A 24,117-nucleotide genomic window follows, 5' to 3' on the forward strand; every position below is an offset into this window, starting at 1 on the left:
GCTTGTTCCGACCCCTTAAGGTAATTTTAAAACTTTGGAATGAAAAATACTTTCCTTATAGAAAATATTCCGTATTTAATAAATTTGTGTTAAATGATGCAATTTTTATAAAGCTTTGTATGGACATATCTACTCGACTAATAATTACTTTTTAATTACTCATATATCATCTTATTCCTTATGAAATGGTGAAATGGTTTTACATAAATCCGAACATTGGAATTGATATTACTAACATTTGCATGACATATTACACAAAAACTAATGTTGGGGAGACTTGACCAAAATTTTATGGGAAGACTTGACCAAGTGGAAATAAGCTGAATAAATTTCTGATATTTACTATGTTGTGGTATCTACTATTAATGTTAAGCACGTGACAAAAAAATCCCCATGGTGGGGAGACTTGACCAAAAAGACTCATATCTGAAAAACTTTTATAACTTTGGAAAAAGTAATCCAAAAATTTTGCAAAAAATCATTAATATGCGCAGTACTGCTGCGCATTATGTTTAAATGAGTTTTGAAGGATTGAAAAGGTTTTTAGACATTTACGTAGGTCAAGTCTCCCCATGTTCCCCTATTCTGTACAAATAGGGGAATCATTTCGGAACGGTCACATAGTACACATTCAATGGGAAATAACTTCTATGGGAAATAACCTCTACCTCTATTAAACCTTCTAGGTTTAATGAGATTTTGAAGCTTTGTTGCTGATATGGAGGCGCATGGTGATTTGTGTAATATAGTTAGACAATCTACAGTAAACCAACACGTTATACAATGGATTGAAGGTAGTGTTCTTTATTTTTTATGATATTGCTGACATTGGTGAACAGTAATGGAAAATCGATCATGTTAATGGGATCATAGTTATAAGAAAAGTTCAATGACACTGTATGGAAAAATGCATTTAATATTTTACGACTTTTGACATAAAAAATGAGCTCAGCACCTCAAAAATAACATAAATTGTGATTTTCAGCAATTTTAGGTAACATTTGAGGTTTTGTCCGACTTTTGTATGAAGATCCGCCACTGTGCGCCCGTCTAATGTGTCCTTACACAGCAATAATTGCAATAATTCAATAATTATTATTGAAGATTTTCTCTTTGGCATAGCAATCGTCCGACAAATGTAACACGCTATCACATCTCCAACACTTTGCTTTCGATTGAACTGTATCGTTATTGCAGGAATATCCATCGCGTGGCGGTCTCCAGCTAGTTCTTGGTTCCTATATTATCCGTTGATATGGCTTAACCCGTTGTTGATAACGTTCCGTAAATCGTTGTTGACGCTGATGCGTCTTTGAAAGTGCCGCAACAGAGGCTTGTTCCAGTTTTCCTTGCTTACGCATTACATATTCCTCGTTTAGTCTAATTGACTTTATTTCTCTCACTTTATCAATGAGATCCGTGAAGCAACCCTTTTTACTTAGCATCCTCAAGGCAGATGTGCGTACGTCCTTACCACGAGCGTATTCGGCAATCGTAGCAACGATTTCCTCGAACTCTTTTCCATCGTCATACCCGCAAAGTCGAGCTGTTGATCCAAGCCTGGTAATGTATGCTAAATCGGTTTCGTCGGTTCGTTAAGCCATCAACACCAACTTCCTTCGCCTAAGCATGATATCTGATCCAGAGCCAAAGTAGGGGAGACTGAGGAGACTTGATCCCCTTTTTTATTTTTCAATCCTACTCCGTGGAATGATAAAAAACCGATGTATTTTTTGTAGTTTTATATTGTTTCTAGGGTTGACTGATAATCATAAAAAAATTACATGAAAATATTATACTGGACATGAGCTATGAGCATTTTGGAAAACAACAAAAAAATGGAAAATTCTTTTATCAGTGGAGACTCGATCCCTAATTTGGGGACACTTGATTATTTTTTGAAAACGTGTTTAAAAGAGCATGTAGGGTAATGCCTATTTTTACCCTGTTTCTATTATCATCCTACCAATCCTTTGGTTAGAACAGCGTCTGCCATCTTTGTTCAACGCATTGGCTCAAATGGTGTTGCGATAATTGGGGTACTCGATTAGAGTTTTTGCTGCGCTTAAACAGAAGATTTTCACTTTCAAGACACTTTTGTTATTATATTGGCTCTTACTAAGAGGCGAATGACCTTAAGGCTAAAACCTCCATAATCGAAATAAAAAATGGCTCCTAATAACAAAACAAAGAAGCTGAAATAATAAAATTAATCATGAAATAATATGGTACCCTCACTAATAGGGCAAAAATAGGTACCTAACCCCATTCAATGTTATAAATGTATGGTGGTATTGATTAAATTGTTGTGATTAGATATTACTATTTTTGTTACTACATATTACCCATCTCTTACCTGATTTTTATTATGAATTCCCCAAATCTCTGTGCAATGATTTGAAAGCTGTCGTTATTATGGTTGAGGAACGTCAAATGTGGGATGCATGGTTGCTACGTATGCTGTAGTAAACATTTACAGTTAAGTTTTTGTATGATGAAGCGTTCATTTTTGACAGTTTTTTTATTATTTTATGGCAACAATGACTTCAATTGTTCTGATGTGCATTTGGTTATTTTCAGTAGTGTGTATGAAGCATGGCGAAGGCGATGAAATCTCCACGAGTTTGAAGGGATCAAGTGAACCCATAGCATCTATTTCAGCAAACTTTAGTACAAATATAGTTGAACAAAAAAATCAGCTCAATCATAGCGTATTCATATAATTGACATTCTCCTGTATTTCTGTATGCAAAAGTATAGTATGCAGTGGGTGACTATCAATTGTATAAAAGTTTGAAAATTTGGAAAATAAATCTTCTTCAGTTCTTCTGAGATTTTTTTCTTTGAATCGGTAAAAATTCGGTAACACATGTCCCATTTATTTTTTTGTGTTAAAGAAACTTATATTTAGATAAGACTACGCAACTTTCTAGTATATTCGATTAATATATTCTGATCCGCCTTTGAGTTACAATGATGGGATCAAATCTCCTCGGGGATCAAGTCTCCTCAGTCTACCCTACGCTTAGAGTCGGCTCATTGCGTTAGCAAAAAGGTTTTCCTTGAGGGTTAATTTGAGATTTTGTATTTCTGAATATCTGTAATAGCCTAATGTCTGCTTCTATTTTGAATACTGTGAACATAGTTTGTTCTAGGGTTGTGGTACCGGTAATACCGGTACCGAAAATCCCGGGAATACCGCCCAATTTTTGGTACCGTAATACCGGTACTGAACATAATCCAATACCGGTATTTTCGGCACCATACAATTTTTTTTATGAAAATTATGTAGACTCTCTAGGGGGACCTGTTTGCAAGATGACTTCTAATTTTATTAATTACCTTCTAGATAAATCGTTGAGCTAATACCTTTCTTGGGGAATGAGGTGACCCCATCATCATGATAATTCTAGACGTTAAACATTACTAGTTCCCGTTGTACTGAATCGTATGTTTAAATTCCGGCACTATTTGGCGAAATTAATTTTTAACGATCTTGTACTAAATTTAAAAATATTCAAATCTAGTGTTAGAGACGTAAAAATTCGCTATGATTTTTTTTATTAGCGACATTCTGATTGGTTTCCATTATTGACTGGGTGGCGCGTAATAAGACTATGGTCTAAGTTATGTCTGTATTTGGTTTGCCTTTAAACCTCTATCTATAAAAGAATGAACAGCGATTTAGTAGCTAACAATTTTAGACTTGGTGAACTGCTTCAAATAAGGCGATTTGTAATTATTGGTGATAGGAAAATTCTGCAAAACTCCATAGTTTACAGGAAAGCAAAGAGCGTTGGTATAGATTAGAGAATTGTAGGCAAACGACATAAAGGTCGAAACCAATTTACAGGAAATGCGATTTACTGTTGTTAATAGGGTTTCTTACATTTACAATCTGTAAAATCGACGAAAGTCGCACCGCTTAGCAGTTATTGATTTTCGATTTCCGGTGCCGCATACGAAAAATATCTTCTGCTGAAATGAGTCATGCCATGCCGAAGCAATTAAAAAGAATAAACATGTTTTTATCAGCACAAATCAATCATCTGGGAATAAGTTCATCAGTTTGAGCATTAAATTTCATTTTGAAGCTTTTTTTTCGAATTTTTCAAAAAAAATTTCGAGTACCGGTACTTTACCGGTTCTCGCCAAAAAGAGTCGGTACTGCGAGCCCTAGTTTGTTCGCGACGCTCATAAAATCAATTAAGAGATTTTTCCACCATTCGAGCGTTTGCCGATGAATATCCACGTCATCTGTTGGTTTGCATTCAGGAACATTTATCGATGCCACCGAAAGTTGATTCATTGACGAAAGGAAATCTAGACTCTTCCTGACTTGTTACGTTTCGTATGAAAGTTGATTGGTAATTATTCTGACTCGCCTGAGTTTTTTTAATTCATTTCGTTTATTTGATAGGCACAAATGCGTTAGCTTGGCAGTGCGAAATTCTTTTGTTTTCACATTTTGGATATTTTAAAACTAGGAGGTTACAATGTTGAAATATTTTTTTATAAAAGAGAAAAATTTTACAGGTATCTTAAGACTAGAAACAAGACTCTATATACAAGAGAGGGGGCAATAGATTTTTTTATGAAAAATTTTAAAACAAGGAATTCAATAGTAATAGTTTTTTAGGAAATATTTACAGTTATCTTAAAACTAACAATATAGTTTGGTACACACATAAGGGGGAACAAATCTTTATGAAAAATTTCACAGATGTTTTAAAACTAGGGATGCAATTCTATTTACAAGATGGGGGACAATAGTTTTAACAAAGAGTAGAAATTACAACTATCTTAAAACTAGGAATACGGAATATAAATTTGATTTTTTATCGGAGACTTACGCTTGGTCATTTCCAAAATCGGTGTAAAACTAGTTGTATCAAGGACAGGGGAGAGAAGGCGTAGATGGTGACTGGGAGAGAAAAGCAAAACTTGCAACTTTCGGGCAAACGGGAGATCAGCGAAACAAATTAGCGCCTCAGTCTAGTAGGTCGGATTGGCGGATGGTATTCTTCGGACCCGCGGGGAATCCTTCAAAAATCATCGGACCTCGAGTCGCTCTCGGTTCAGTTTCCGTAGTGGTAAGGGCGACGGCGGTTACATAGTGGCAGTCTGGAGCTGATCGGTTCCACAAGGCAGGAAGAAACTACTAAAAACGAGAAATAGAAAGAGAGGGGCTAAATTGGGATATTTATCGTTTTTATGAAAGTATAAATAAGGAACATATAGGGAAAATCACGATTTGCCAGCATATCTCGGACTGGGACATTGGATGGTCTACCTCGGGCCCGAAGGGAATCCTTTAACTGAGACCTGGCGTCCAAATACCCGGCGCATACCCAGACAACGTGCTCGATGTCGTGATAGCCCTCGTCACAAGCGCACAGACTACTCTCCGCAAGCCCAATACGCCACAAAAGCGCATCTAGTGGTTGGACATGAGTCGGGACATTACACGAATAAAATCCCGACCCACATCCATCCCCCCGAACCAAAGCTTCGTTGATACCTTTGGGATAATCGAATGTAGCCATCGTCCAAGTTCACCATTGCTCCACGAGGTTTGCCAACTGTTGAGTGTCCTCTGACGACAAATACTAAAAAATTCGTTGAAGCAGATTGGTCTTTCGTATGTCACTATTTAATGCGCTATTCACAAAAAAAATGTTGCAAACGTTGGTGGAAAGTATGAAAAATCGTATCTTTGAAGTAATCCAAAAGGGAGGCAAGCAGCTGGACAAATGAAATTTTTGTTTGATGTGTTAATCTTTTCACTTTGTTAGTAGCGTTATATTTATGAAACAACTAAATAAATATATTTTCTCGAAATTTTTATATTAATATTATTATATTAATTTATATTAATATTATACGTATATTAATTTTTTACCCACTCTACAATTAGAGTCTTTGAGTGTTAATAAACTACTTTAAGTAAATTCGCTTTCGCACTTTTTAATGGATATACCATGAGATAGGTATATGGCGTTATAAATATGAAACGCACTGTATAAAACGAGCGGAGATGTTTGGCTACAGATTTAATAGATGACCGAAAATAAACAAATGGAATGCGAAAATCGGATTTAAACTTCAAGCGTAAAATCGAACAGAAGAGTCGATTAAAAAAATTCTTCAGTATGAAAACCGTAAAAAAATCCGCTCCTTACAAAAGACTTCTTCATCCGAGTTTCATTCTTGAATGTAGCGTTATACGGATTTTCCTGCAAGTGAATTATGCTGGAGGTTCAGCCTTGCGGACTTTTTCGGGTATCTCATACTGAACGATCTCTGTTCGATTTCCGCGGGTTTTACAAAACATGTTCTATCCTTGCGAATTGTATTTTCGATCTCTCAAATATAAATGCAAGATTCTTAGAAAAATGTTAAATGTGCATCAAAATTTCGATAAAACCAATAATCTCATATTTTGGCCCGGTTTAAATAATTTGGGAAAAAACCAGGTTAAAATCCAAAAATAAAAACCTGCGAAGATGTAATTTTTACCGGCGGTACATCACTGGGCACATGGTACGTATATTTCGAAAGTGTGCAGTAGTTAACCACAGGTGCCTTGAGATTTCGATGTAACACCGATTGACGTTCGTCGCTTGCAATTATTGCAAGAAAGTTTTGTTTTAGCTCAGTAGAATTTAACAATTCATTTTTAGTTGTTTACTGATTGTGTCATGTGTATATTATCTATCATCTAAAGAAACCGTTAAACGCATACCTTTGTAAAGGGGGGTGAGACTGTCTTTAGCATCGCCATCTCATATGACTCCAAACAAAACAATCGTTCATTCATCAAGAGAATCATTTGAACAGTTTCAGAACGTGGAACGAACGTATTTGTTCAAAAGTTGTCCCTAGATTTGTAATATATTTCTCACAGGATGTAAGGATAATCTGCTCCTTCTTTGAATTAGTTAACCCTTTCATGCCCAACTTTTTTCTAGTGCATGTAGGCTTTCAAAACTATTTTTTCTTGAAAACGGTGGGGTCAAGAAACACGAAAAGCCTATTTTCATAAAGATAGGTGCTTCCATGGCAGTGCTAGAAGCTGGTCAATTTTTACCTTCTAATGCTCCATACAATTCTCCTTGAATAATTACAATAGTGCAATTACGTGGAAAACGTAGCCAACTACAGTCTTAATTGGTAAGTTTTATCAGTTTTCAATAATATTGCACCACAACGAAGATATATTAAAAAATAATTATCCGTCGTCAACGCAAACTGTCCCTGGCAGCACAGCTCCATCGGAATCCAATCAGACTAATTACAATAACTTCAGTTCTATAGCTGATCCTTGTAACTGTTAATACTCAAATTAAAGACTACAATCACATTAATGAGCTTTACTTTTTTTGTGCGCAAATATCGCCTCAATCAAAAGTTATAGCTGTTTAAAAACGTTGTTGTTCACAAACAACATGGGCATGAATGGGTTAAGGAGTTTACCTTTCGATTTCGTCTCATCAGAATTCGACACTAACATAGACACAATTTGTGTTCCCAAGCAAACACTCAGTCAAACGCGATGTCCCGCAAGAAAAGATGATTTGTTTAAACTGATGAGAACATGAAGTCGAAACTTGGTTTGGCTTAGTAAGCAAATGCAATTACGAACTATACTATATTTCACTTTAAGGAGAAAAGTTTTGGTAGAAACCAATTTGTCTCCATTAAGGAGAAAATTGGGTAAAACCAAATCCTTAATTAAGAAAAATTAGTTTCTACCAAAACTTTTCTCTTTAGGGAGAAATGTAGTGCTGCTTCATTATTTCCTAAATGAAATTTTATGTCATTCCATAGCTATTTTCATATTTTTATAAATGGAATTACAAATACTGTTTATCTAAAACTTGCATCGTTATTTTCATCACCAGTTAATATTTTAAGTATGGATTAGGTTTTAATTAGCCCAATTTTGATTATAATTGTCTTTTGTTAGAGATACATTCGCGCTGACGAAAAGAACCATAACCAGCGTTCCAAAGTGGCTGTCTCGCTGTACGTCATAAGATACTTGTCAGTAGATTGCACCAGTTTTCTATCGCCAACCTAGTTTTAGATAAAGTTTAAAGTTAAAACTGTACTTTTAAAATCGAATGAAAAACTCAATATACTCACTTATTTCGATCATTAAAAGTTGTCTGTAAAACTCCACCTTTCGTCATCCTATCCAAAAGTCTTCTGGATACGCCAATGCTCGACAGAACACCCGTCAGAAGATACCGAGGAACCGTGGGAGCTCCCCCGCCAGTTTCAGTAATGAACTGAGAAAAGTTTCCACATTTTATCACTTCATATTTTACCGTTCCTGGCGAAAAGCTACGGGGACTACACTATGACTTATGTCATACATGACGTTATAACGTGTAAGTTTCACGAGATAATGGAATTTTCTCACTCGGCTGAAACCGCAAAGGGCGAGCTTTGGTTTGGAAAGGGACGGCGCGGCGGTGGGCGGAGGGATGGCGACCCGTTTTTGATGAAGTACGACGGAAGATGCTCGATTTATGATTTGCCCTTTGGCTATTGAAGTTTGGTCCTGAGCAGGAGTAATCAAGTTTCATTTGAGTGAACAGGGAATTTCTTACCTCGGAAGCGGTCCGATGGAAATGTGGCATGGTGGTGGATTGAAAACTCGATTCAATATTGAAACCACAACATCTCACGTTTCAGTGAATATATATATATCTGAAATTTTGGATGCTGTATATTCTAGTATAATACAAACCAATTTTGGATGTTGATTTTATTCCAACATGGACCGGTGCCTGTTACCAGAATTTCGTTTGTTTTTCTTCCACAGCCCTGCCAACCACAGACATCGAAGCTCAGACGCTGGCTTTTGTGGAGTCGGCCAACGCTTTTCTGCATCCGGCACTGCGAGGAGTCAAAACAGTGAGCTTAGGTAAATATTTCTCCATTCGTACACCTCCCCCAAACCAATCAAGCGGACTTCTTCCAATCAACTTCAAAGGCGCCATCGGCTCGATCGGTTGGCTGCGAGGCGCAAACACAGATAAACTAATATTGACTCGATGTGGATGTTTAACTCTTCCCCAGCCCGGAAACGACCGCTGCTTGGGGGCCCCCGGTCCAGCATGAATCCAACGAAGCGAACCGTGATGACGTTGATTGCCCGCGCCCGGACAGCTCAGGCGATGCACGGAGCAAGCCGATCGACCGGTCCCATCGGAGAGTGAGTTTTCACGTCATCCTGCCACTAGTGTCCCTACTTCCTATCTCATTATGATGTAGGCATGTTTTCTCTTTGGACAGACCGATCCAGGTGATTACGTCACCGCTGATTCTGCAACCACAGCTGGACCTGTTGCAGAGCAACGGCACCGGTACGCTGCCGAAGGAGAACATCCTGCAGGGGGCTTAAGAGGTCAAGTCGAAACCGGACACTGCTTTCGATGAGTCGGTAGTGATAGATTAAAGGAGGTAAGTCGCATTTGACATTTTATTGAATTCAAAATATCGACTTGTGTATCTTCTGTTCAATTTCTAGAAAATAATCTTGTTTTTCGAAAAAAGATTACTCAACTTTATCTGCTTGGATTAATATGCGACAAAGGTTTCCATTTAAATATACCCAGAGCCTGTTACCAGCTGAAAGATGAGAGTCAATTTATTCGAAGTGAATGGAATCTCTTACTCTATTTATCCCCTAACCTCCTTCATCTGATACTCGTTACATTCCAGTGCCGCTGCTCCGTGTTGAATTTGCTGCATTTTATACCTACATACGCATATATTCCAAAGGAGTTCAGCCTCGTTCCGGTATCCCAGACTGACCACAAATCTTGCCACTTTGCCATTGCATTGGGAATGCAAAATGGGATTGAGTAATACATTCATGGCGTTCCTTTCTTTCTTCCTTTTATTCATTTGCTGGCAATTTGCGAAAGGATAACATGGAACTTTTCCTCGTTTGCAGCCCAGTAAGTCGACTAGAAAACAGTGAAAGGGGAAAATTGAATCGTTTCGAACCACTGCCTGCTGTGATGGGATGGGAAAGCTGATTATGGTTCGTTGAATAGTGCTTTTTTCGTTCGGGAGAATGAACTCTTCTTTCAAAGAAGCTAGTATGGTAATAAATCAAGATTGAAACTAAGTCGAGGAATTCTTCGGGAAGTTTTTGAACCGAAGCTTCAAATATGATTAATTGCCAGATTCTCGCTTTTGTTTTGCAAAACGATTTGATTTAGGTCAAACAATTAAACACAGAATTGGGGCAGAGTGTTTGGACATAAGCAATGCCAAGCAGATGTCATTTCGCCAATCAATCAGCTTAATTTCCTAATGAACCTAATGGAGCGCTTCCTTCTATTGAACCAAAAGCTAACCACCAGGTACACGGCAACAGAAGCGTGCTTGTTCGAACTGAAAAAAACCTTTCCACTGAACACAGTCCGTTTCTAGGGTTACGCCGCTGCATTCACAGGTATGTTGATGTATTGAAAGGAACTGCTTTATTACCGTTGCACAACCTACCGGTGGTGTTCATCTGAAAATGGCATTCTGTTGATGGAATTGTTACCAATTCCCAGTCCATCTGGCATTTGCAGTGTAGTCATGTCTAGTGAATACAGAACTAAAACCATCCCATTGGGAGTTTTTACCCGTAACGGAATGGCCACTTTTGTAAGAGGCTTTTTTATATTAGGATCCTTTTTCTGCCGAGCAATTCATTCGTGGCCGGAAAACTTCGGATTCGAATTAACGAAATTGGTTTGAATTTTTTATGAAACGGGCTTAATTTTAACTTTTTTTTCGTCGAGTAAGAAGGGTAAAAGGAAAACCGGAAATCGAAGGCAGTCCAGTCACACTTTCAACATACTTTCCAACCTTTGTGGTAAGGGTATTTCATCGTAAAAATTGAGAGCTAGCTAAGTAGTTTTAGGAGAGAAAACTTTTAGTACTGTTTGTTCCCAGCTGCTGATAAGTGTTTTTTTTTGAGTTACAGGTTTTATTTAAACTGAAGTCCATCGCCCGACGATGTAATCGACGCACAATGGCACCTGTTCATACAAAGTTGTGCCAAATTATAAAAAATGGTCTATGTGGCTAAAGCTTAGGGTTTTAACTAATTTTGGGTCGCTGAATCCATTTCTACCATCAGTTTTGATATTCCATATTTCATTTTTTCGACTACTTTTATATAAACTTATTTGAATGCGTTGGCCGTTAAAGGGTTAATATAAACATTAATCAGTAGCCAATCTCATCGGATAGCAGAAATGGTTGACAAAACTAGTAAAAATCACAAATTTTTCAGTAATATCATGTTGTAGGCAATTGATTTGTAAGGAGATTTATGAGCTACAGGGCGTCTCCATATGGGTATTTTTAAAAACATAGATATACCACCTTCGGCGCAAAAATGCGCAAGATGAGCTTTATATATCTTGAAACTACACTAAATTTTGAGTCAGATTCGTGATAAGTGACCCATGGGAGTCCATCTCAAACATTTGAAGACCTATGAAGATAAATTACTGATATGATATGAAACTTTTTAATTGCATTTTTTTGATGCAGAACAAACGTAAATCAGTTTTGCACAAAAATCTCCCATCTATAGTTTAGCATATTCATTCTTCTTTTCAATAAACATAAAATTGCTCCAATCGGCTGTGTAGTTCTTGAGATATCGCCATTTGAAACTAAAGGTACTAAAAATTCCAATGAATTGAATTGAACAGAAATCCTCGACATCACTTGCTTCAACGACATGCTAAAAATTTTGAGATACCTTTATTCAAACTGAGAGAAAAATAAAATAAATATTTACAAAAGAATTACAAGACATTGATTTGTGGGGGTTTGTCACTCGTCCTGCCACTGTGCGACCTGGCTGTTGAAGCTCAACCGGTTACCGATTATCACTGCCAATTGCTTCAGTGCACGCTTCGATGCAATCACGTGCGCTCCGACGTCGATCTGCATCTGTTGAACCGCTTTACAGTTGCTGACCAACAACACCTCTGTCTCGAAAGCGAGCCATCTGAAGCTTGACCCCGTTCATCCAGTTCTTGTTCGCGTCTATTGTCTCCGTCAGCGACACCTCCACCAGTGTATCACCCATCACCGTTAGTGGTGCTTCGTCCGCGAAACCTTTTCTTGTCAGCCGCAGTGTCAAGACCCCACCGTACATCCTGTTCCAAAGAGTTGAACCGAGAATGGAGCCTCGAGGAACGCTCGCTGTGACTCGCATTGACTTCTGTCCTTTGCTCGCCTCGTAATGCAGCACTCTGCTCTGGAAGTAGCTCTTCTGGATCTGGCATAGATGGTAGGGGACCCTAATCCTGTGCAGCGCTGCGGCGATGGGTCACCAGTTGGCGCTGTTAAATACGTTTTCGCTCTTTTCGCTCTTCGCTGATGTTTAGATGCTTTCTCGGCACTCTCGAGCACTGTCCGGATTGCCTTCACTGTTGATGCTCCTTTGCGGAATCCGAACAGCAAACTTGGACAATCCGTGCTCGCACTCCGTGCATTTCGTCAGCTTGTTAAGAATGATTCTTGCCAGGAGTTTTCCTAGTGTATACAGCACGAGGCCAGATCGCCCGGTGGCTTCCCTGGCTTTGGCAGTAACACCAGCTTCTGTTTTAAAGCGACCCTAGCTTCCCGAAACGCTGCCTTGCGCTCCTCTCTATCTTGCTCCAATATTGCCCTCTGAGTCCGCCTGCTGGCTCTGAGACAAGCAGCGCGTAGCGTACTAAGCGTCTCGTTCCACCAGTAAACTGGATGCCGTTTATTGCATGGTTCCAGTTTTCGCGGCATTGTGGCGTCACAAGCCGCCTCAATCCTTCTTGTTAGGTAAGCCTCATCCACGTTCTCGTTCGACCGGAGTGCCTTAACGAAGAGATCTTTGTGGAAAGCTTTCGTCTTCCGCTTTCGCTCACCGCTCATCCTTTTCCGTGCTGCACCAGAGTTCCGTTGGCTGATACTCGCATACTATCTAGTGCATATTCTACGTCAGTGAAGTGCTATAGAATGTGGCATCAATGATAAACTCCCTCCCGTCTCTCCGAAATGTGCTAACCGAACCTTCATTGCACAATCGTACATCTAACTTCGCTAGAGTTTACTGAATGTTATACCCTCTTGTGTTGGCTACTCTACTGTCCCACTCCACAGCCCAGGCAGTGAAGTCACCACCAATGACTACTGGCTTTCGGTCGATCAACTGCTCGGTTAACGGTTCCAGCATTAGGCTGAACTGCTACACTGTCCACCTTGGAGGAACGTAACTGCTGTACGCGAAGACGCCGTCGATTTTGGCGAATACAAAACCTTCGTTTGAATGTTCTACCACTTCTTGAATAGGGAATCTGTCCATAACTTGTATTGCAGCCATTCCCGATCTATCCGGCGCCCAGCTGTCGTCATCAAGGCGGCTTGATACAGCTCTACAATCAAAGGGACATAGCACATCGTTTCTGCTGTAAACTGCCACAACAGTTGCTGTGCGGTTTTACAGTGATTCAGATTTATCTAGGTTACCTCCATTACCGTTGGCTACAGTCTTTCTCTTGCAGGCAGGGTTTGAAGCCACCCGCCTGATGGTTATCCTCTGCAGTTCAAATCAAGCACTTCGGTCTCTGTGTGTAGTCTCTCGCAAGATGACCCGTTTCCTCGCATTTCCATCACATCATGGATTTATCCGAGTCTTTGTAAGTCCCTGCCAAATGGCGGATCTCAGTGGGCATCTCGACCATCCGACCGTAACTTTGCCTGCCTCCAGCGGTCTGAGTTCCTCCCTACCTCTTCTTTAACCGGATCGTCATGTGCACCACACACAGGTTGCACTGTTGCTTCCATGCACCTATCAGTTCGTCTACTATCGTCATCTCATCCAAGTCCTTGCACACAATTACTGCCTTGACTTCTGCCTCTTTGCCCAGTGATCCTGCACCTGCATAATCGAGCTGTTAATCTTGGGATCTTCCGTCAGCTAGAAGAGCATCTCTCTTTTTTAGGTATTCCTGGTTCTCACCACATTTTTCCCCAGGTCCCTGAGCTCCAGATCATTTTTGACCTTCATGAAGAGCACTACATACGACGTTGCATCATTAGCTTTGATTGGCACGGCTTCTCCCTTCGGTGGCCTCGGGCGAGCCGGAGAATTTTCTTTCCTTTTTTGTTCCACTTTTCTGTCCATCTTCCGCTTTTACTGTTTCCTGTGTTTCTCCTTCGGACCTACTCCAGCTTTCTCCCGGTTGAGTGGCGTTCTTCCCTTTGGCAGTGAGGGCGTCTTCGCGCGTCTGTCTCTTGGGCCCACCTGGTCTTCTATCTCCTGGCGAGGATCTTGCCCTCTTTAGATTCAAGGATACTGGCGTGTGCTACATTCCAGTCAACTTTTCTTACCCTTGCTTCGGATGAGCTAAGAAAACGGTAGTCTTTGCCGCCGTAAATGCAGGCTCAGCTTTCTTAGCTCTCAGTGTTGTCGTTTCATACTTCTGCACAAGAAGCACTAGCGTCTTTCGGACTCTGGGAACCATCTCCTTAATGTCCTTACGGACATTGTTTCTTACATCCAAAAACTTGTTGATTTTCTCCATGAAGCACTTCGTTGCCACTACTGTTGGCTTTTGTGGAATTTTATTCGCCCCACTCTGTCTGTTGCTGAATAACTTCAGCTCCTGCTGCTATTGATGACCACACCAAACCACCTCTGGCGAACAGGTTCGCCGCGTCGTATGTGTGAGTTTGTTCTCCATTTTATTGGGTCCCAACTCCGAGCCACTCGTTGTACGTAGTCGCCTCTTGTGATCCCATGGTTATCTATGCAAGCAGGGAGGTCATGCTAGGGTCAGCACTATCCTTCATGTTGTGTAGTGTTCAGAACGGGATCGGCGGAAAATCGGGAATAGTATTACCAACTATTGATGGCAATTTTCGAACGTATCCGGAGACCTGCTAAGATTTTAGCGGAACAGAATCAGCCGTATTGTTAGTCCCCTCGCCATTTCAGGTCGGTGTCATCCTACCCTACTCAGGGAGCAGAACAACATGCCTGTCGGCCCAAAGTCGCCGTCCAATTCCGTGATCCGTGTTTTGTCCGTTGACTTTCACCATGGCCAGTATACCGTAATCAGGATGTTACTGGTGTCGATCTTGATATGCCCGTTGGCACCCCGGTTACACTAGGGTGCTTTTATTCTTGGTATTAATAGGATCGTAGTAGAAACGGCACAGCTTCGCTTCATAGGAATTGCTTTCAAAATTATGGTTTTTTCAGAGGTTTAGAAGAGCCCGATGCTGTCCAAATTGGACATTAATGTATTACTTCATGGGGGGTGTCTCGTCGTGCTTTCTTCGCACCACTTTCTGTTGCTTGCGAGTTTCCTGCTGCTATCTCGAAGTCTCACTTGACCAATGAACTAGCTCTACCTTTGAGGCATTTAACTCTCGACTCTCGTATTGCTTTCCGGCTCCATCCGGATGGAGCGTAGCTTCCGGTTCACTGGCGCCCCAACGACCCACTGCTAACTATTCGACGCGGTCTACTCGGTTTAACCCTCGGCGGTAGATCTAGGCTAGTTACGAGCTACCCTGTAGGGTGTCGAGGTCGGCCCGGCAATTCCAGTGAAGCCTGACGGTACTCAACTGGTTCCCGTCGGTGGAATTTCTCCTGAGACCCGAGTTGTGGGTTTACGGTGGCTTTCTAGCCGGTGGCACTAAATTGTTGGGCACATCGCCACTTTCTCTGCAGCTCTGAGAGCGTACTCGTAACTACTCTGTTAACAGCATCCCAGATATGCTCGTCGGGAAACATCTCCTCGACGATACTGTTAACTGTCACACCAGGCATACCTCATCGGATTTTTTCGAACCTAGGGCATTCAAAGACCATATGTTCCGGTCGGCTCTTGCACGTTCACACACACCAGTCTTCCCATGAACATCGATAAGTTTGCACCTGTGTACAAAATTTGGTGCACGCGTTCAACCTCAAACTTGCTTTGTCCTTGTGTACAGGTTCGCCTCGAACTCCGATCCCAAACGAACGATGTGCAAACTTAGATGTAAACACCGTGTACGTACACCGTGTGTGTACACAAGAAAGGCACGCACAAAACAGAATGAGTCAACAGTAGTGATGATAAGTGGTAGAAAGAGAAAACTACTGTCAAGAACCTGTGTGTACAAACACCGCGTACGTACATGGGGTTCGGTTGTACAGACGAACATGTGTACGTGTTTTGGTATGCATTAGCGCGTTCGAGTTTGCACACGAAATGGGGGTTTAAGATGAGCACGGAACTAGCGCGAACATGGTGTTCGATGTTCATTTGGGAAGACTGCTCCGGACAAAGAGGTGACGAAGCATGTCCAAACCGATACAAGTATTTCCGGAAGCATCCATGCCTGGACAAAAACTGCGACAAATAGAAGTCCACCTCTCCATGCTTCCTATGTACCCAAGCAGACACATCTGGGATGAGTCGGTGGGTCCACCTTCCTATCTCCGCGTTGTCCCACTCTTGCTGCCACTTAGCCAAAGAGTCCGCTCGGACCAGTCTCCTTGCATTTGGTACATTCCTCCTCTGGTACCATTCCGTGACCTCAGCCAGAGTGATGCAGATGCGAATCATCCCGGCAATTACGCATACCGCCTCCGACGATATCGTTCTGTTCGCACTCGCGACACCAACAGCCATTAGACAAAACGTGCTTGTCAACTACGTCCGATTCCACTTTGAGTTCAGTGCAGGATCATATGACCTCAGTATTGAGGATGAGACACCCGCCAACAGACGTCACTTGCTGCATCTTGTTCCTTCGATGTTCAGCATGATCCATTTCATTACGTTAGATGTCCTCGCAGCCTTCTCACATACACAATCGACAGGGCTGCTGTAATTTAACCGATTGTCAACCCTCACGCCCAGGTGTACCAGGGCACGCATCGATGGGATGGATTGGCCCCCGACACTGATCACGATACGCTGGAATTTTTACGGTTGCTGACCAGCACTACCTCCGTCTATAGTGAATCTTCTGCAACTTGACGTCAGCCATCCAGGTTTCAACGATGCCTGGCGCCTCTGCCGTCAACATTTCTACTTCCTCGAGGGTCTTCCCGTTTATCGTCAGGACAAGGTCAGCTGCAAAGCCGACAATCTCGACTCCTCTGGGCATTTCCAATGTTAACACTCCGTTGTACATTATATTCCAAAGCGTGGGTATGTGTATGGAGCGATCCTAATCGACCTCTTTGCCACTACAATGAGCTCGTCGTTGGAGACCCGATTGTCACCAACATTTGCACCGTCAGCACTGACGAACGGTGTAAGTGGCCATGCGGTTTGGTTGTGCTTCAGGAAAAGACCCTCCACGATAATTTTGTCAGCGTACATTTCGACTGGTGTCGTTGGTCTCTTGATCCTGGCCAACATGACAGGGTAAGCATTGCTCCAGGCGTTAGTGTTTACTTCTATGCACAGCTCCGTGTTGCAGGTTGACTTACATAACACTATCTCGCGTTTGAAAGCGGCCCTAGCCGCCCGGAATGTTGCCTTACACTCTACTCTAACTGCCTCAGATCTTGCTCTCTGAACGCGTCTTCTGGCGTTTAGGCAGGCAGCCCGGACGATGTTTAGCCTTTGGTTCCACCAGTACGCTGGTAGTTCCTCGGCTCTCCACATTTTTTGCACAGATTTTATCTCTCCTGGCGTTTGCAGTTTCTCGCCTGGTGTATAAAGCCCACGCATCTCTCAATTTCGTTAGAAACTCTAGAAACAGGCTTCAATGAACCCACTAACCTTCAAACTTTGATTCGGCCTGTTAGCTCACTACGGTCGTCGAGAGCCGTATTCACGTCATCTGCGTACCTCCGTACGCCTTCCTCATCAAATTGTTCCTTCAGCGCACTATACAACTCGTCTTCTGTTGTGCTCTCGTCCACTCGTGGGATAGAGCCCTCACGGTTGCTAATTGCTTCCTCGCCTAGGAACTTGCTGATAATCTTGCCTTTCAGGGTGCGGCGAATTTTTACCACATTCTCCCCCAACTGCTTCAACTCCGGACTGATTCTTACTTTGCTATGGAGTTCAGCATATGTCATTCTTTCCTTCATCTCGACAATTAATGCATCCCACTTATTTTATTCAGATGAGACATGAGTATTCCTTTCCTTTTGTGCTCCTGTGAATACTGCTTTCGTCTCTTCTATCTTGTTTTTGAGCGCCGTCGGTTTTGCCCTCTCAAGGTGCAGATATGTCACTACTTGGAGCTCCAATGAAAAATAGGATTGACAGGATCTTTGTGCGTTTTTAACACCTTGTGTCACATATTTATGTTTGTTATACATACTAAAAATACCAAATCATGTGACGTGATGGCCTGAGGATTCAGAAGGCACCCCCCCCCCCTTCCCTCTCATTTTATTTAATCAATTTTATTAAATCAAAAAATTCGATGTTGTCAAACATCGAACCGAAAAAAATGGATGCATAAAATCGATTTTTGCAGCTGAAAAAATCGATTTTGACAAAATCGCATCAACAACGCCCATTCCTAATACATACTGTTCGTGCCTCTTGCTGGTCGCTAGCAGCTGGACATATATGACAATTCATGGAGTAGTGCATGGAACAAAAATGATTCTAGGAGTAATACCTACTCTAGATTTTGTGAAATAGTTTCCGTTCCAGTGACATGTAATTGAAAATGATTAGGGATATCTTCTAAATATCACAAGCACGCAAGAGAGTTTCACGAATACACGAATAATGGTTTCGTAACTATTTCACGAGCACGAATGGTAAGTCGTGTCTTTCACTTCATGAATATATGAATAATAATCTATGATTTCGTGAACTATTTCACGACCACAAATGGTAAGTCGAGGCTAATATACTAGGAACAGACTTCCCATGAACACCGGCAAGTTTGCAGCTATGTACAAAATTTTGTGCACGCGTTCAACCTCAAACATAGCACCCAAGCGAACGATGTACAAACTCTATTTCAAACATCCGTGTACGTACACTGGGTGCGCATATGAGAACGATTCGCACAAGGCGAAAAGAGTCAACGCTAGTGATGATGAAAGCGAGAAAGAAAAAAAATGGGGCTACGAACCTATGTGTACGCTAGGGCATCGCAAAAAAAAAATTTTCTGAATTCTCGAAGACCCCCCCTCTCATATTGTGACAAATGTCAAAGCAAGCTCAGATGCCAAATTTCACATCATTTGGACAATTTTAGACCCCCGCCCACTTCGCTTGAAATGTTATGAAATTGGTACTATGGGAAAATAAGGCGGAAAAGTACATTAAATGCTATAACTTTTGAACTAGCAATCAGAAAATTACAATTTATACCTCTTTTGAAAGGAAATAATCTTAGTACTTGAATTGAGATATTTTTGTTTCTAGGAAAATACGGGAAAGTGAGGTACTGGGTCCTTTTGGCCCCAAAATCTTCTGTTTTTAATGATTTTTCTGCTCCGTTATGCAAATCATACATATTTTGTAGTTTTTCTAATGTGAAAAAATCTCAAAAATCGATCGGGGCCTTTTTGACCTTTGTCCGAATACGAGAAGTTGGGCTTAAATAGCCTTTTGTCATTCATATTAAACTTCATCATTTTCTCGTGAATATATCTCTATTATTCTTCACTCAATTTTTAAAAACTATACCTTGTTGAACGTGGAAAACCCTTAGGATTATAACAAAAAATAGATTCATTACCGGTAAAATTCAGAAACATCAAATTATCTGACATATAGTGTCGATTTCACATTTTTATCATAAAATCGCACACATTAACTCCATTTAACAACAAAATTCTTATTTAATTTACTACTTTTAGTGTAAAATATGCTTAGGAATCACATGAGAAAAGTTTCATTTCTGGAAAAATAGGAGAAGTTGAGGTATTAGGACAAGTAATGAAAAAAATAGATTTGTAAAGTAAATATCAAAAAGTTTGATGTTTCTGAATTTTACCTCTAACGTTTTTATTTTTGTTTTATTCCTCAGAATTTTGCACGTTCAATAAGTTACATTTTATGAAAATTGATTAAAGAATAATAGAGATATATGTATGAGAAAATAATAAAATTTAATATGAATGACAAAAAGCCCTATAACCCCTACTTATCGTATTTGGACTAAGGTCAAAAGGGTTCCGTTCGATTTCTGAGATTTTTTCACATTAGAAAAACTACAAAATATGTACGATTTGCATCACGGAGCAGAAAAATCATTAAAAAGATGGGTCCAAAATGACCCAGTACACCACTTTCCCGTATTTTACTAGAAACAAAAATATCTCAATTCAAATACTATGATTATTTCCTTTCAAAAAAGGTATAAATTGTAATTTTCTGATTGCTACTTCAAAAGTTATAGCATTTAATGTATTTTTCTTCCATATTTTCCCATAGTACCAATTTCAAAAAATTTCAAGCGAAGTGGGCGTGGGTCTAAAATTGTCCAAACGATGTGAAATTTGGCATCTGAGCTTACTTGCAGCTTACTGAGGCCTTTGAGAAATCAAAAAAAAAATTTGCTGTGCCCGTACACACCGTGCACGTACATGGGGTTCGGTTGTGCAGGCGAACATGTGCACGTATTTTGGTACGAAATAGCGTGTTTGAGTTCGTGCACGAAGTGTGGGTTTAATATGAGCACAGCATTAAAGCGAACATTGTGTACGATGTTCATTTGGGAAGACTGACTAGGAATCATGGACCAGCTCACGAGCACATGAAGAATATTGTGTGATTTCGTGAAATATTTTAAGGACACGAATGGTAAATCGTGACTAGTATACTAGTACTAGTGTGAACGAATGTTCCTAAATCTATGAATAACATCATAAGTCAACCTTTGGTTTTATGAATAATGTTCTTAAAGTTGTGTACTAGTTCACGTACAGAAAATCGATTCAGTAATGATATGGCGGAAAACATGTCTTAAGTTCACAAAACAAAAACAAATATTTCCACTATAAAAAGCGTTACGCGGACGTTACTGAAGAGAAGTTGAACGTAATTATAAAAGCCATGACTGTTGTTCATGGTCCTGTTTTCGTAACGTAAAAAAGTGGTTTTCCAGAATTCATGGCACTTTATTCACGTTTTTGGGAACAATTTTTTTTCGTTTGCTCAAAGTGAAGTGCTCAAAAATTTAGGTGAGATTTAAAGTTGTTTCTTTGCGTAAAAGTAACAAATTCAAGTCATCAGCGTCCAACAGCGCATTAAAGGTCGTTAACAAACAAAACAAATATGCGCGGGCACAGGTGGCTTCCTTGGGAAATTCCTCAAGAGATGTTTGAGGAAGAAGTTTGCATATGTATTCAATACGTACAAAAGCACAGCGTCCTACTAAAAACGTCAAAAACGTATAAAATTTGATGCCAGTGATTGATATGTCAAAATATATTTTAATTCAACTCCCTACCAGATAGAATATTGAGGATCTACATTTGGCAACTTCAATTCTAAAATAGTCTCGAAAAGGTCTTCTGATCGAAAAATAGTCGAATAAAGAAAGTTTCGAATATTGTGCATCTTCGAATTCATCGCAAAAGCCACGCTCCCTGACGGCGACATTCCAGCGTTTATCGTAAAATAAAAACATCCCTTCAGACAGGAATAGCTTCCAAACATTGCCACCAGTGCAGTGGTATATTCAATTGTATTTTCCTCTTGTATCAATGAAAAGAAAGACCCACATCCTCCTGTAAAAGTAAAAATCGATTGTAAAGATTTATGTGCACAATTTATTCAATTCTTTATTCATACTGTGCTCCAAAGCTCCCGGAGCTGCATCGCCTCGGTGCCGGTGCCGCGGCGGTTGTCCAGCAAGGTGCTACTAGTAGCTATTGAGAGAGAGAGAAAGAGAAAAAAAACAGTAGCTGCATTCATAAAAGTCCCAGGCAACAGCAGGATGCATGCATAGAATAGGTATATTGCATCTTTCCGGACCGGTGGTGGTGCTCGGACTGAATAGCTATAGCTGGCTAGTTCGTGGTTGGTATATATGTAGGTACCATCGTAGCCGGAAAAATAATAAAATTGAATCGAAATTGGACCCAAGCCGGGCATCGGTCATGCTATGCTTCCAGTGCAACTCCCGGATGCGAAGTGCGACAAAGAAGGAAGATCATTTCTCGAAATTGGAATTTTGTTTATTGCAGGTGAGGGTCTTTAGCCCGGATTATGGGTTTTTGTGGAAGACTGCGAATGTGGTTATCGTGCAGTTCAAATAGTGGTGTATATCAGATCGCAATAAATGATCTGTCGGACTTGGGAATTAATTCCCTATTAGGAGCTGTTTCAGCTTTTATTGGTGTATTGTTTGTTGCTGAAAAGATATGACCTCTAACTCGAGTAAATGTTAATGGCATTTCTTCTTACAATTACAGGCATACCAGCGACAGCAGCAGCCGACCGATGCGAGGCTCGGAATGGGATCGAAGCCAAATAATAATAATAAAATCACACCCATTGAACACACCAAATTTAGTAATTATCACTCAATCACCTACACTCACAAGACAAAGGCACCAACGAGAGTTGTCAAGTAATAAAATTCACTATAAATTGTTCAGGTTTCAGTAACAGCATATAAACAAAATTTCAAGTATGAACAAAAAGCATTGCAACGTAGCAAGCGTCAACACTATCGCATCACAACGACACAAGCAAATGGACCCAAAGAAAACAAGCTTCCCAAACCCTTTCCGGACTGAGTCGAAGCAAGCCATGACAGGCACGTAGCCAGAGGGGGGGCTAGGGGGCTAAAGCCCCCCCCGAAACTTTTCAAAAATAAATTTAAGAAGCAACATGTTTTTCGGTAACTCGTAAAAAAATTGTATCTTGTTTGGTTTCAACAAATTAATGGGAGAATGGTGAGGAAGATTGCTATTTCGAGCCACCGAAGACATCGGTCACGATATCTACTCAGTATGCCGAGTCTGATAACACACTTCCTTTCATATTGTGTGACTCGTCGGAAGAACAAAAGAAACTGTTACTTTAATTCTTGCTGGGGTGATCCGTCGGATGATTGAATCGTAGAAGCAAGAAGTGGTGCTCCAGCCAAACGTGGAGGCTATTGACTTCTGGAATTTTTGCATAACCGAATTTCATGATGGGGAATATTTGCTGAAGGTGAAAATAGAGGTTATGCTTACGAACATCGCCTTTAACGAGTTCTACCTTGTCAGGCATTCAGTACTTATGTTACTCAACAAATTAGCCTAGGCGAAACCAGTCATTTTGCAACTTGTAATACGTGGTTGATTCTCATATATATGGATGATGAGAAAATCAATGTTCGTCTACAAGATCTGATACCTCTTACTTGAACCGCGGGCGAACGACCAGGAGGTTAAAGCCCCAATAAACAAACTTAACTTCTTTGCACCGTGGCCATTAAAAGATTCCTGTCACATTTGGAAAAAATGTAATTTATTATAAAGGACTCATCTAGGAATTAGACGGGTAGGGTCAGCTAGGATTTCGTCCTAGCTGACCCTGCACGCACAAAACGCAATGCGATAATATCATCATACACGTTACATCTTTGCACATCCATAGTCTCCAATACGATTACCTGAAAAACAAACAATTGCCAAATTTGTGGCTGCTGTTCATATAATATTGACGGCAAAAACTGCGTCTAGTATCTCAAAATTAACAGTCAGCATCATCATTGAGGAAGTCGACACTGGTGGCCCGTAAGGGGACAAAACAAAAATGAAATCAGACATTCGCGAACTGCCATGTCCATAGCAGTTACCACGATAATAATACGGAAGTGTACAAGATAGATATGAACGACCACCAAGACGCAGTTGGTTATGAAAAATATTTCTCAATCAGTAAACAGGTCAATCGCACGAGATCTGTTGGACAACCATTAGCGTTTTATCATTTTCATTGTTTACATCGTGGAAATATATTAAAGACTCAAGGCTTCATTTAGCTAATGCATTGAACCGACTCAAGTAAACGAATTGTATAATAAAAAATTAGAAGTTTCATAGAAAACTGAGTACAAAAACTGTCCCAAAATTAACATTTATCGCTAGTAATGGTATCTAACAAAACTCCTTTT

General features: G+C 40.5%; 1 protein-coding gene across 4 annotated transcripts in view; it reads left to right on the forward strand.

The window, feature by feature from the left end:
* The window catches only part of LOC131685517 (RNA-binding protein asd-2), a 348,290-nt gene extending 325,345 nt beyond the window's left edge, over positions 1 to 22,945 (forward strand). For 2 of the 4 annotated variants that reach the window (XM_058969306.1, XM_058969305.1), the window contains exons 7-10: positions 8,834 to 8,935; positions 9,091 to 9,226; positions 9,286 to 9,474; positions 22,421 to 22,945. In XM_058969306.1, the coding sequence (XP_058825289.1) occupies positions 8,834 to 8,935; positions 9,091 to 9,226; positions 9,286 to 9,415 (368 nt within the window). In that variant the 3' untranslated portion in view covers positions 9,416 to 9,474; positions 22,421 to 22,945. The remainder of the gene's footprint in view (positions 1 to 8,833; positions 8,936 to 9,090; positions 9,227 to 9,285; positions 9,475 to 22,420) is intronic. The other 2 variants (XM_058969302.1, XM_058969304.1) reach the window with 2 other exon arrangements.
* Positions 22,946 to 24,117: the final 1,172 nt, after the last annotated feature.

Source organism: Topomyia yanbarensis, chromosome 2, assembly GCF_030247195.1.
Source record: "Topomyia yanbarensis strain Yona2022 chromosome 2, ASM3024719v1, whole genome shotgun sequence".
Taxonomy (NCBI): Eukaryota; Metazoa; Arthropoda; class Insecta; order Diptera; family Culicidae; genus Topomyia; species Topomyia yanbarensis.